Source organism: Agelaius tricolor, unplaced genomic scaffold (assembly GCF_023055355.1).
Source record: "Agelaius tricolor isolate 1412-34295 unplaced genomic scaffold, bAgeTri1.0.p SCAF_5, whole genome shotgun sequence".
Taxonomy (NCBI): domain Eukaryota; kingdom Metazoa; phylum Chordata; class Aves; order Passeriformes; family Icteridae; genus Agelaius; species Agelaius tricolor.
Window position 1 is genome coordinate 45,891,969 of NW_027269265.1, and position 13,473 is coordinate 45,905,441.

General features: G+C 40.0%; 1 protein-coding gene across 3 annotated transcripts in view; it reads right to left on the bottom strand.

The window, feature by feature from the left end:
• Positions 1-11,298, bottom strand: part of CHID1 (chitinase domain containing 1) — a 96,791-nt gene extending 85,493 nt beyond the window's left edge. Inside the window, exons 1-7 of one of the 3 annotated variants that reach the window (XM_071427697.1) lie at positions 11,198-11,298; positions 8,122-8,288; positions 6,795-6,944; positions 6,096-6,228; positions 5,100-5,144; positions 3,690-3,796; positions 2,315-2,376 (exon numbers count right to left, since the gene is read on the bottom strand). In XM_071427697.1, coding sequence (XP_071283798.1) covers positions 2,315-2,376; positions 3,690-3,796; positions 5,100-5,144; positions 6,096-6,228; positions 6,795-6,944; positions 8,122-8,274 — 650 coding nt within the window. In that variant the 5' untranslated portion in view covers positions 8,275-8,288; positions 11,198-11,298. The other 2 variants (XM_071427698.1, XM_071427696.1) reach the window with 2 other exon arrangements.
• Between the last annotated feature and the right edge of the window lie 2,175 nt (positions 11,299-13,473).

Below are 13,473 nucleotides of genomic sequence, written 5' to 3' on the forward strand. Positions count from 1 at the left end.
AATGAAGCACTTAGATCAGGTCTTGAAATGGAAGAAAACCTGCAGTTCCTAGCTTCTGTTTCCCTTTATGCTTCCTTGGCAAATAATCTCACATTTAAGTTAGGATAATCCTTCAGTGTTGTTCACAGTGGTCACACACAATTACACATTACCCCCTCAGAGAAAAGGATCCAGTTACCATGATACAGCATGAGAATAACCCTGTCCTTTTCAGAAGTTATGGAAAATACTTCCCACTCCTTTCTATGAGTAACAGACAGATAATGAATGGACATGGTGCTTCACCTAAATAACACTCAGGTAACTGAAGGCTGAGGAAACTAAACAGCAGTATCTCCTGTAATACTAACAGTTTTTATGACAGCTGTTTTTCATACTGTCCTTCTGGACAAAATGTCCAGCACACAGATAAACTGTGCCATGGAAAGGGCCCTGGGGGTCCTGGTCTGTGGGAAGTTGGATCTGAGCCAGCAGGGCCCTGGCAGCCAGGAGGGCCAGCCCTGTCCTGGGGGCATCAGGCACAGCATCCCCAGCCAGAAAGGGAGGGGATTGTCCCCTCTGCTCTGCACTGGGGCAGCCTCACCTCGAGTGCTGGGGGCAGTTTTGGGTGCCACAATATAAAAATGACATGAAGCTGTTAGAGAGGGTCCAAAGGAGGGCCATGAGGATGGTGAAGGGCTTGAGGGGAAGGTGTGTGAGGAGCAGCTGAAGTCACTTGGTCTGTTCAGCATGGAGGATACTGAGGGGAGACCTCATTCCAGTTACAACTTCCTCCTGAGAGGAAGAGGAGGGGTAGACACTGATCTCTTCTCTCTGGTAACAGTTGTTGCATCAGAGGAGGTTTAGATTGGATATTAGAAAAAGGTTTTCCACCCAGAGGGTGCTTGGGCACTGCAACAGGCTCCCAAGGGAAGTGCTCACAGCACCAGCCTGTCAGAGTTCAGGAGGCCTTTGGACAACACACTGGGGCACATGGTGTGACTCCTGAGGATGGTGCTGTGCAGGGACAGGAGCTGGACACAATGATCCTTGTGGATCCCTTCCAACTCAGCTTATTCTGTGATTCTGTGAAACAACACTGTTTTAAACCAACATTACTCCTGGCAGAGAGTGGTATTTTTATCATGCCACAAATAAACTCACCCTGGAGCTAATAGAAAAGTATGCTTTTGCTCATGTGTTTCATCTGCAATACAGCACTTTCATGCCAGTGTGTTTAAAATGATCTTCAGTGAGTCTTGCATTGACAGTTACAGTCATTGTCTGTCTTATATCTGTGTTAACTAATAGGAAAACTATTGATTTTACTTAAATACAGTAAGCACAGTAAATAAAATGACCACTACCACCCACTTCTGACTGGCAGTTACTAATTGCTTCACACATCTTCTTGGCTACTTTATTAAGACACTGCACTAGGTTCAGAGCTCAGGATACAGATAAGTTCTTAGGAACAACCTGGCAAATTACCTAATTATAAGCAAGAGCATACAGCAGAAGGATTACTCATTGCAGGGAAATTGATGGAGCCCTTTATAAAGCTAAAAAAGATTCTGCAGTTTCAATTTTTTGTTCCCAAGTATTAATTTTATAGGGAAAAGGTAGGACTGCTAATAGTACACTCAGTTTGAGAAGTAATTAATACATGCCATCAGTCAGCAGCATTTGCCCTAACCAGAATAACCTAAAGTAACCATTTTTCAAAAGGTGAAAGCCTTCCATAATGAAGTCTGCATTCTGTGCATCTTTCTATTTTCCCCCAGACATTTTAGGCAACAGAGATCTGTAAGAAACACTGGGCTTTAGAGAAAGGGATGCCTGAATTTCCTGAGAAACTACCACAAAATCTTCAGATTCCTGCACTGAATCATTAATTTCACCACCATATTCTGCCTTTTCTTCATGAAGCAGAAGTTTGGCATTTGCCTTAGGTCTTGAAAGTATCACACAGTTCCAAGCCTCAGCCAGTAACCCAAACCAAACACTGTTATGATAAAGGCAGTGCCAACATGAGAGTGAGTGTGCAGCCCAGGTATCCCCTATGTCCTCACAGAAGTTACAGAAATGCAAAACTCAAGAATGAAAGACTAACATGGCCTGCTAAACCCACTGTGAAGATTATGATGTAATCTTTGATCTCATGTAGCGAGGTAAAACCCTCTACTTCATTGTAAGACAAGCAGAACAACCTTTAGTTGTTCTAGAATTAAGTGTATTTACTTATAAAGACATACTCAAATCAACATGGATAAATTAAAAGGATGCTTTAAAGGAGCTGATTTTTAGGAATTGTTTCCTAGAGATTTATACTCACGTTTGCTTTTGATTTCCCAGTTGACTCCACACTTCAACTACAAAGCCATCAAAATTTTCATTCTAAATAAAGAGAATTGTAAACAACACATCATAACACAAAATAACACAAAATAACCATGCAGTTATTTTTCTTGTACTATTACAGATTGAACATGCTTTGTAGTCTTACACCAGATTCATCTTTAACACAGCATTTCATGGAGAAGTCCAAGAGAAATTTAAATAATTTAACAAACACAAACATGCAAAAGTTGAAAATCTCTACTAGTTATCCATTATATCTACTTTTACAGAAAAAGCCAATATTGTATTAGGAAAATTCAGACACTGATGAAAGGTGGTTGTTAAGCAAATAATTTGACACACTTTTACTTATATATCAGGGAAAAACTCATTATCTCTTGAGTCTGAAGACGTAAATGCTAATTCAGCATAGACATGATTCCAAGTATCTCCTGTAATTAGTCTCTCTTTTGATAATTTATTCTTAGCATGATCAAGGATAATGTTGTACTTGAGTTGACATCCTTAAGAGGTCAAGTGTTACTGAGGACCTAAAATTGACATATTGGTTAAAAATTTTAAGAAATTACTCTGTTTAACTGAGTACATCCAACTTCCTCTAGAGCACTGTAAGATTTCTTTACATCATGTAGCAAGTGACAACTCTTATTCTGACAATAAATAAACAGGCTGCCATGAATCAATCACTAATGCTGAATGTCTTTTGGGTGCAGCTTATCTATTCTCACACATGGGATAGCTCTAAAGCCATTAGGAAAGGGGTTGGCCAGAAACCCTAGCAAAATTCCTCTTCTCCTCTCCCTAGTCTCTTAACATTTTGAGGAAACTGGTTGATCAGACCTGAGCAAAACTGTTCAGTAATACATATCCAGTGAGTGATTCTTGGTATTTAAAGTGGTTGCTTAGCTTTACCACACTGAGCCTGAATGCATTCCTGTACAGAAAACAGCACTCATTGCACCCATGACTCTTTTTCTGCCTATCAGAAAATACCACTAAGCAGTATAGCCACAGCTCAATAATTATATTTCTAATAGAAATGTAAAAGAAATTTAAAGCAGGCAAAAATCACGAGTGCAGCTGCCAATGACAACAGAGTTATGTTGATCAGACTGATGTAGTCCCAGGTTAGACTCATAGTCACCTGCACTTAAGTGTTGCTACATTTCATGTTTACAGGAACTGGACACACACTAAGACATGCTATCAAGAATCCTGCCTCATTATTGCTTTCAGCAAATTCTATTTCATAGAATGCAAAATCACAAGAAATGAGAACACATCTATTACAAAAGGAATCAAGTATCATCTCACACAATTTTATAAACATCATAAATAGGTTTTTTTACCTTGGCTAGCAGAACCATGTTCTTGGAAAGCTCCTCTATCTCATCTTCACTGCCAAAAACACTCTCAAAGTCTTGGTAAGTCCAGCCATCAAACAAAATTCGAGGCACTATCAGGCAAAGTAGTCAATCAGTAGAGAAAATACGGAATTTATTATCTACACTGGCATGTTTCTGGAGAAACAGAATACAGCAGATACAAGCAGAGATGCCACTAAAAATCGTATCCCATGACTGAGATCATTGCTTTTTCACTCTGACCAACTTCAGCAGCATAGATGAACTGACACTGTAGGACATTCTTCTTCATTTTAAGTTTAGTTAATGATCAGCACTGATGCAAGTTTTAAGAGAAGATATTTTCATTTGATTGAACGATCTTAACTGAATTACCACTCAGGGCCTCAAGGAGAGTCTTAAACCAGCAACAACACAAGACACCAATCTTTACATTGTGCATCTCTTCTACCACAATAATGAGGTAGAAAAGTTCACCTCAAACTCTAATTTACTTCATAAACAGCCCTACATCACTTCACTCTTCTACTCAATTCAATGCCCTAAGACAAATTTTTACTTTTGGAAAGCACTTGAGCTTATGTGAATTTTTTTTCTAAAAACACAAAATATTAAAAAATAGTCAGGAAAACTGATGTTGGAACAGTTGACAATCATGCCCACAGGAAAAGGCAATGGATTTTATGGAGCTATGTCTAAGCCCCTTCTAACTACCTTGGTTGTAAAAGAGTGTTTTAGAAGAGTATAAAGAGATTTCAAAGGCTTTATCCTCTGGCAGCTGAAGTATGTTAAAATATTTGACTGAGAATTCAATTTTTCTAATACATTTCAAATTTCATACTCCCTTCTGAATCAAGAAGCATTTCACAGTTCCACAGAATTCTTGCTACAGAGAAATGTAACAAGTCTAGCACAGCAGAATCTCTACAGCAATGTTTGCCATTTTCCCTAAAGACACACACTGCAGCACATCCCATGAGTTCCCAGCTTCAAGGGGAGAAGAGACAAAGTAGGATGTTTCTATCATGCAGGAAAGTCTGACTGACTGACTCAGATTTGGATTTTTTTTATTTTTTAACTACACAGAACCCCAAGCAACAAGTTTGAAGATTTCTTTCCCCAGGGAGGCACACAGTGTTATATACTAGTATCGTGGATTTATTCAGAGACAGGAAGCTAAGGCAAAACATAAAGGCATCAAGAGGGCCAACACATCAGTTACTTAACTATCTACAGTTAACTGCTTTAATTTTTCTTCTCAGACATCTTCTTCATACAGCTGTGCTAAGGTAGTCTTCCTTCCTCCCATACAGACCTGGAAGAAAGCCTTACTTTCCTCTCCTAGAAGCTAAAGAAGATAAAAAGCAAGCAAACAAACATAAACCAGAGGCTCACCTATTTTTATGTTTTTGGAGGTTTTTCTCACATCTTTCATCCAGCCTGTCAAACAGTATCAAGTAAGACAGCTGATAAAATATAAATGATGTTGACAATGATAACATATTTTCAAGCATTCTTCGAATGATGTAGCACAGCTTCATTATACACATCTTCCTGCCACAGACTAGGAGTTCATAATCCACCCAGACAGAACAACCTGTGATGCACAGAATCTGAAGCCATGAACCTGCACCACAGCATTCACAATTGTACAGCCTTACAATGGTCCCCACCCAGCCCCTCCCTGCTTAGTTCTACCTCACTAAAGAAAGCTGCCCCAGTGCCTACTCAGAATAACACTTCTGCAGCCATTAGGCATCACCTAGGAGGAATGTCTGGTTTTCTTCAGATGGCACTTTAAAGTGTCCCATTCACTCCTCTTGGCAGCCATTGCATTAGGATGAATTTGTTAGTAGGCACTAACATGGTAAGAATTATAGCTATTTCAAATGAAATTTCACATTCAATCAACTTCAAAACCATGAACTAGTACATACTAGCTGAAATTTAATCTTGCTGCCACTTTCCTTGCAATGAAGGGAAAAAATTTTCTTAAAATTAAATTTCTCTTCCCTTTCTAAATAAATTCTCCTAAAGGTTTTGCAAAGGGAAAAAACCAAAACCCACAACAGGTAAACAAGTGCACAATACAACACCCAAGACTGTTTTTCCCTGTACAGGATCTTTGTCCTTTCATTTTTTTAAGAGGGATTTTGTGGACAGCATGGTGGAAAAGCCAATCATTCTACTTACATTGTTTGACAAATAAAATATGTACACATATGGAAGTAGGTGAGGACAGAAAGACATTCAATCTGAAGAAAACCCAAGAAACTGTAATGGATGAAAGTACTTCACTATGTGGCAGAGCCAGCAAAACCCACCTAGTATGCCAAATTACCCAGTCTGCAACAATATTGCAATTCATATTCAAAGGAAAAAAAACAACACCTTGATCAGCATCATGGAGCCCAGTGAACTGGAACCTTTCCTTCCCTCTCCTCTTCACTTGTAACCAAACTGGTGAGATTAGTGTAAATTTGTTTCCAAATATTTTAGCAATGTCATAGCCATGGTTGTTCCACTTGAAAAACAAAGGAGACAAAAAAAGTGAGAGACTCAGAAGTAAGATATACAGTTCACTTTACTTTTGACCAATATAAACTCTTTAACGGAAATGTAATCATCTGCTAAATCCCTACTTGTTCATTTGAGCAAACCTGCTGGGATATTGCTTTCATTTAAATAAAAAAGTACTCCTGAACTACAGAAACTGGCTTGTAGATTCCCACACAGTTTTGAATTTACAGACTCTGAATTTATGTTCAAGAGAACTTGAGAAAGGTGAAAATTTATAGGGCACCTATTTGTCTTTTGACCAGTGTAAGACAAAAACGAGTGAAGGGAGAGGAAAAACAATATACACCCTCCTGGAGGACCCAGACATCCTCTAAGAGACAGATGGGAGAACAAGGGTTTGAGACCCCCTGAACCCCACATCAAGTCTCAAATACTTCTCTGGCTATTTGACTGTATTTACTAGCAGCCCCCATTACCATAAAAATACTTCTAAAACAGGGATGCAAACTTGCAGCACAGTTTGCTGCATATTCATTCAAAGCACAAATTTTATTCATTGTATCAACTTACAGGAGTAATATATCCCAGAACACCTCCTGAAAAATGTCGTTCCTTCATCTTCTTGGAGCAATAACTTTTATGTTCCAGTATAATATCCTTTGCTTTTAGATCCACAACTACCAATCCCCTGTCCTGAACATTTTTATCAGAATGCAGCTTCTGTGGAGAGAAGACAGTTATTAGAACCAGTTATATGAAACAGCCACTTTCAATGGCAACAGACTTTAAAAACAACAGCAAAACAAATCACTTCATTAAACTCTGAGCATTCCTTTTAAATGATGCAGAGCACTTTGATTTGAACTGAAACATACAAGTCCTCAGAAATTATTTGTCATCATCAGTAAACTTACTCTGTTTGTAAAAAGCATACAAACTTTGAGGGTAAAAAGCATATAAACAAAAATCAAAGCCCAAGACATTATAAGAGCAAAGAACATAATTTATGACAGCTAATGGTGCTCTGTTTTCTAACCAATGCTTTCTGTCATGTTACCCCCAAAATAATAAAAAGGGGTTAGGAGTTCTTAACCAAGAATTTGAAGATAGCTTTTGAACTGGATATATTTTAGTCTGAGAATGCTGCACTGTGAAGGCTAAGATTTTAAACACTCTTCTTTAGGGAAGATGCTTCAACTGACCCAGCAGATAAAAACAGAACAAGAAGATCCAATGAGATGCTCATGGTGGGTATGCAGAAGCCATCTATTGATTCATTGTAAGGAATTTAGGGATATGGCCTGCCTTAACACCTTGTATTACCCTCACTACCTGCAAATTTTGTAGATGTTGAGCAGTGATACAAACAGTGACAGATGTACGTGCATAATGACAGGAAACAATAACATGCTCAGCAAGTGAAGAGAGACTTCAGCATGCTGGCTGTGCTTGCTCTGATTATTGTGGGACTCTGAATCATTTCTGCCTGCAAGAGAACAACTGATTAGAAAGCTCTTCAAAATCTTTCATCAGGATACAGCCTTCCCATTGGCAAGGCTCCATTCCACAGTAAATGCCCTAGAGCTCTTGGCCCAAACTACTGTTCCCCACCCTGGTTTCCAAAGGGATGGAAGTGTGTTCCCTGAGGGGACAAAAACTTCCTGTTTCTGCAACTTGCATAGAGGATAAAGCTCCAGAAGTCTACATCATATGTTTCAAGAAGTGAACCATTTGTGACACACAGAAAAGCTGAAGGAAAGGACAGTTTCAAGTTTTATCTGTGAGTATCAGCTTCAGTGGAAATGCATTAACACTGTTTAACAGAGGCCATTTACCAAAGTTCAATTCATTCACTTCACATCTTAGATAAGACAAGAATTTTGGTTACTTCCCTTACCTTTTCCTCCAGTTTTTTTGTAGCACCTTTCTTTGCATCTGTTTTTGACAGGGTACCTTCAGCTAGCCAGCATACCATGGCAAGAGAAAGGGATGCACAGAGAAGCCTCATGGTGTTTTTCCCCATGTCAAGTTTCTCTTCTCCTGAACACATAAGGGTTCAAATCTCTGTGAACAGAGGAATATAACAGTTTCATTTGGTTTTCTTGTCTAAAAAAAGTCAAGACATTTTCTTATTTTGTTCCATTTAGAATCAGACTTATTAAGGCAGTGCTTCTGCCCTGGCAACAAAAGCAGTGCATTGTGAGAGATTACTTCTAGTCTCAAACACCTTTTTTGTCCCTTGTTTTAGCAGCTGTATCACAGATGAAGTGGGTTGGACCCTTGCAGCTTCCTTTTTAAGGATAAGATAACATTTTTTTCTGCTCCTAACTAGCCTGGTTAGTGTGTCATAAATTAATTAACAGATATAAAAAAATATAGCTATATGCTTACATGTGCCTTTACTGTAACAGCTGAGAACTTTGCTTTCAATTCCTTGCCAAGTCACTGATACAGAAATTGAAGAAAAAAAAAGGAGGGTGGGCATGTCCTTTTTGTCTAGAAGAATAAATTTGACAGTTTGCCCCAGCTCCAGATAAAGGAAATGAGAATTAGGAGACAACAGTTTTGTTGTGTGTTCATCTATCACACCTTTTATCTGTAGGAAGACTTTAAAAAAATGTCAAATAAAGCCAGAGTTTGTTTTCCAATCTTTCCCAGTTAAAAGTTGCACTCTTTTCCAAGTCTGGCTCCCAGTAGTGAATAAGAAGAAAACAGGAAAAAAAAATAATTTGGCATTTGGGGAACCAGGGCTCTAGATCTGTATCAAGCTGCTTCTCATAAATATGAGATCCTGATCAAGAAGAAAATAGGTTCTTTCCAATATTCTGAATTTTTGTTGAACTTAAAAAAACTATCTTGCTTTTTATATCACTCTACCACTCCTATTGAACACCTACAAGCTCATTTCTACAAATCATATTTATAATATTTGTTCTGCTGGCACTGATAACAAATGCTGCTCAAAGTTTGAGTACTTAGTTCCAAACTTTCAAAACAGCAGGTGCAGGATCCCACAACAGGAAACTGAGCCTCTGAGTTCTATGGCAGAAGGAACCTTAAGGCTTCAATGGAAATGTACTCAATGAAACAGACATGAAATCAACAACTCAACAAACTTGGTAGTATTTGGATGTGTCTGGCCTTACAGTGAGGTTTTAAAAACCAGAGGTACTTATTATAGGATTTAGGGATTCTGGAGGAAAAGAGAGCAATATTTGATTAGCCAACAAAGTAGAAGGATGATGGCAGAAGTGCTTGAAAAAAACAATGCCAGTATCACCAAAGAACATCAAAAACCTCCTGTACAAAATTATTTGAAGATTTTAGTCAAGTCTTTTATAAACAGCAAAAAAAAAAAAACAACAACAGAAAGCCTTTACTATTTCTTGGATCCAGGGAGCGTGGTAAAAGCTGAATTGCTATACAGCTTGAAATTCCTATTATGAATAATTAAGGTCTTATGCTTCTACTTTGACTTCAAGGTCACTGGTAACCCCCTTATTTTCCACATTCTAAAAAATGAGACAAAGCAGGTTGCTTTTGATAGTATCTCCTATGTTCCATCTAGCTTGGCAAGATCTATAAACTATCACAGAGAGGAACAATTGAGAGCCTGAACAGTCAATACAAGTCTTAACTATTTGGACAGGATATCAATTCTCCCAGAAGCTCGTATATATCGATTTGGAGGTGTTTGATTTCAGTTTCAGAAACAATTAGCAACAGCATCACTTCCCTGAAAAGAAGATAATATCTAACAGCTGAAGAACAGAAGCTTAAAAAACCATCCCTGAACTCCAATTAGACATCAAAATGTGCTTATTTCCTTGACAGGATCGTATCCATCTGTCAATTATTGTTAAGTCAACAACCACTCCTAGAATTAGCACTGAGCCTGTGGCAAATTGGTTTCTGCTACTGACAGTCCAGTATAAACTCTTGGTTGGACACTTATTTTAATAGTTTGTTCTTTAATAGCATCAATGAAAATAAAGTAGATGGGATTACTGTAACACAGAAGATGAATTGGTCAAACTTTAAATGCTCTTTAAGGAAAATATATGCATGCATTTTTCAAGCTTTACAAAACTAAATCCTCATCAAACTTTTCTTCTACGAACTCTCTGCCATTTTTGAACACTATTCAAATTGGCTGAACTCAGAAGAACTGTCTGAGCTTGGCACTCTGTTTATCTCCTCTGTCACTGCAAAATGCAAACAGAATTGAAAACTGCCTCTATGTGCTTGTCCAACTGATACTATGAACAACTTAACGCTTAAAACATCATCTGACTTAAAACTAATCTGGATCCTAGGTTTCTCTCCTAGCCAGGTCACAAACGTTGCTTAACCCCACCTCCACATGAGGTAACATACTTTTGGAAAGCTGTTTTAAATTTACCTTAATTTTTAAAAGTAAAGCTAGCACAGATTTAGGCTGTCCGAAATAAGCAAGCAAAGAAACTAAATGGATGGTACACAACACGGAGTCAACGTTTATAGTTTATTTATAAATAAGAAACTAGATTCTAACTACATTTGCAGAAAGAACCTGCATCACTTAGCAAAGGAAGGCCAACAGACATACTACTGATGCGTTTTTAAATGAAAGCAACAAAACCTATACTGGGGAGTGAAGAGTGAGAATAGATCCGTTTCTAACCTGTGTAAACATTAAACCCTCCCCTCTTATAAAGTGCTCCACCTTGACGTTCAGAACTTCCTCCCACGCTCGCCTGACTCTCGAATAGTAGGGAGCCCGCACGCCTGCCATGGCATCAACGCCGCTGCAGCCGCCCCGAGCTTGGCCCCGGCGGGGCGGCCCCGGCGGGGCAGCCCCGGCCTCCCCGGGCTGCCGCGTCACCCCCGCCGCGGCACGGCCATGCCCCCGCCCCGCCGGAGCGCGGCCTCGCCCCCGCTCTTTTCCCGCTCTCCGTCCTTTCCCAGCCCTGCCGGGCCGCGACACCACATACCGCCCGCCGCCGCCGCGGAAGTGCGGACGAGCGGCAGCGCCCCGCCCCGCCCCGCCGGCTCCGGGCAGCGCTGAGAGGGCGCCGGGCTGCGCCAACATGGCGGGGCCGGAGAGGCTGCTGCGGCGGGCCCCACCGACACAGCCGCCACTGGGCTGGGCTGGCCCGGCCCGGCCGGACCCGGGACGCGGTGCTTTGGGGCTCATCAGTAGCTGAATAAAGGAAATGCTAGTAATGGTGTGATTCTAAATTCCCATAAAGAGCCTCTTGGTTTAGCCCAAGCTATAGCAAATTGATACAGCTCCAGGTCTAGCCTGGAGAGGAGGAAGTTCAGGGGTGACTTTATCGCTCACTACCCAAAAATAGGCTGTAGCCAGGTTGGGATCAGCCTTGTCTCACAGGCCACCAGCAACTCCAAAGGAAATGGCCTTAAGCTATGCCAGGGGAGGCAGCCTGGAGGAATTCCTTCACAGAAGGTGATAAGACATTCAGAGGGGCTGTCCAGGTAAGTGGTGGAGTCACCGTCCCAGGAGGTGTCTAAGAAAAACTTAGAGCCATGGTCTAGTTGACATAGTGATGTTTGATCACAGGTTGGACTCGATAATCTCCGAGATCTTTTCAAAACAAATTGTTTCTGTGATTCCGAGAAATAGTGTAGGTAAATCAAGAGCTTGGGCTAAAATGCACACACTGACCTGGAGGCAAAATGATGGTATAGGTAAGGCTGCAGAGAGTCTGCAGGCAGTACTGCTGACTCTGGGTATGCAGAAAGGAGGGGTCAAATCTCAGATGGCTTTTAACAGACTCTAAAATAAAAGATTGTGTTTATAATTGAGTTTTTTATTTTCTTCTGCTTTGACCTTCTACAGTTTGTGTTTTTTGCATGCAGCATGGCTTGTGTTACTGCTATTTACTGCAGCAGAAGTTTTGGTATAACCCTGTTATTTCACAGGCTGCTTGCAGGGACTACATACCTTATCAAAAGGCTTGATTAAAAAATGGATGTGTTATATCATGATGTAGAGGCAAGGCCAGCATATCCTAGCAGTGCACTTCCCAACAGAAGCCTTCCTGTGGCCTGCTTTCTCTCTTGGTTACAGTTTGGTGCAACCTTCTAGAAGCTGAACTGGAAGGTTGCCTTATTCTGCTGAACTGCCCTCTTCTTTCATTCCCTCTTATGTAATGAAGATCTTCATGAGCATTCTTCAGCACTGAAAAGACAAATGGAAATATTTTTCCTCTGAACAAAAGCCTTGTCAGTGAAGAAGATGCATGGTCTTCTATGCCCCGATCCATCCCAAATTTCTGTAAATTTAGAGTTTCATGTAGCCTAACTTTGTCTTTTCTAGTGTTGAAAGCAACCCATCTGATACTCTGGCATGGCAGAAGGCATTGTGCTCTCTGTTACGGGATAATGAATGTTCAATATCAAGTACAGAAACATGGTTGTGTGTGTGTGGTGGAGCCACGGATTCTGTTTAGTCCTGAGTTCATTTTGGTTCCAGTAATGGCTGGGATGATCATAAGGAGCAGAAGAAAACAATAACTGGTGAGACAAATGTGAGAGAAGTAACAAAGAGAAAGGAACAATTCCTTTTTTGTCGTTCTCGCAACTGGATCCTCACCAGCTGAAAACACTCAGATGAATGGTGATAGTTTTATGAAGGTCAGTGCAATTATTAAAGCCTTTGTACCAAAGTGCAATGAAATTCTGAAAAAAAAATTTAATGTAACTCCCATATAAAATGGGAAGGGGGGGACAAACATTGTGGATTTGTTAGCAAGCAAATGTGATGCCAAATGTTTTATGTAATAGGAAAATATTTATTGGTACCATCTCCCCTTTAATGCTGATCTTCCAGTAATTATAAATGTCTTAAATAATCATAACGTCTTGGGATGGATGGAACTACTTATGGGTTTTTTTTAGGCAGCCTGGTGTTTTATAGATGTTAGGTTCAAACCAAAATTTTACAGAATTACCAACTCAATGTGTTTGCTAAGGATTGTGTCTGGTGCAAGCTCTGTGCTGAGTAACAGCTGGGTTCACATTACAATGTTTCTTTCAGCCAGGATGCATCTAGAGACCATTACCGACTCTCTTTCCTCTAGACACCTATTATTCACATAAAATTTCTACCTTGTCCTTACCAAGACATCTGAAATGCACTACTAAGTTCTAAGTTACGAGGCAGTAAGGATAGACATGCCTACACATTTGTCCTGATTGCACAAGCCTTTGTTGAGGCAAAAAGACAGCAGGGTGAATGTAGTGAAGC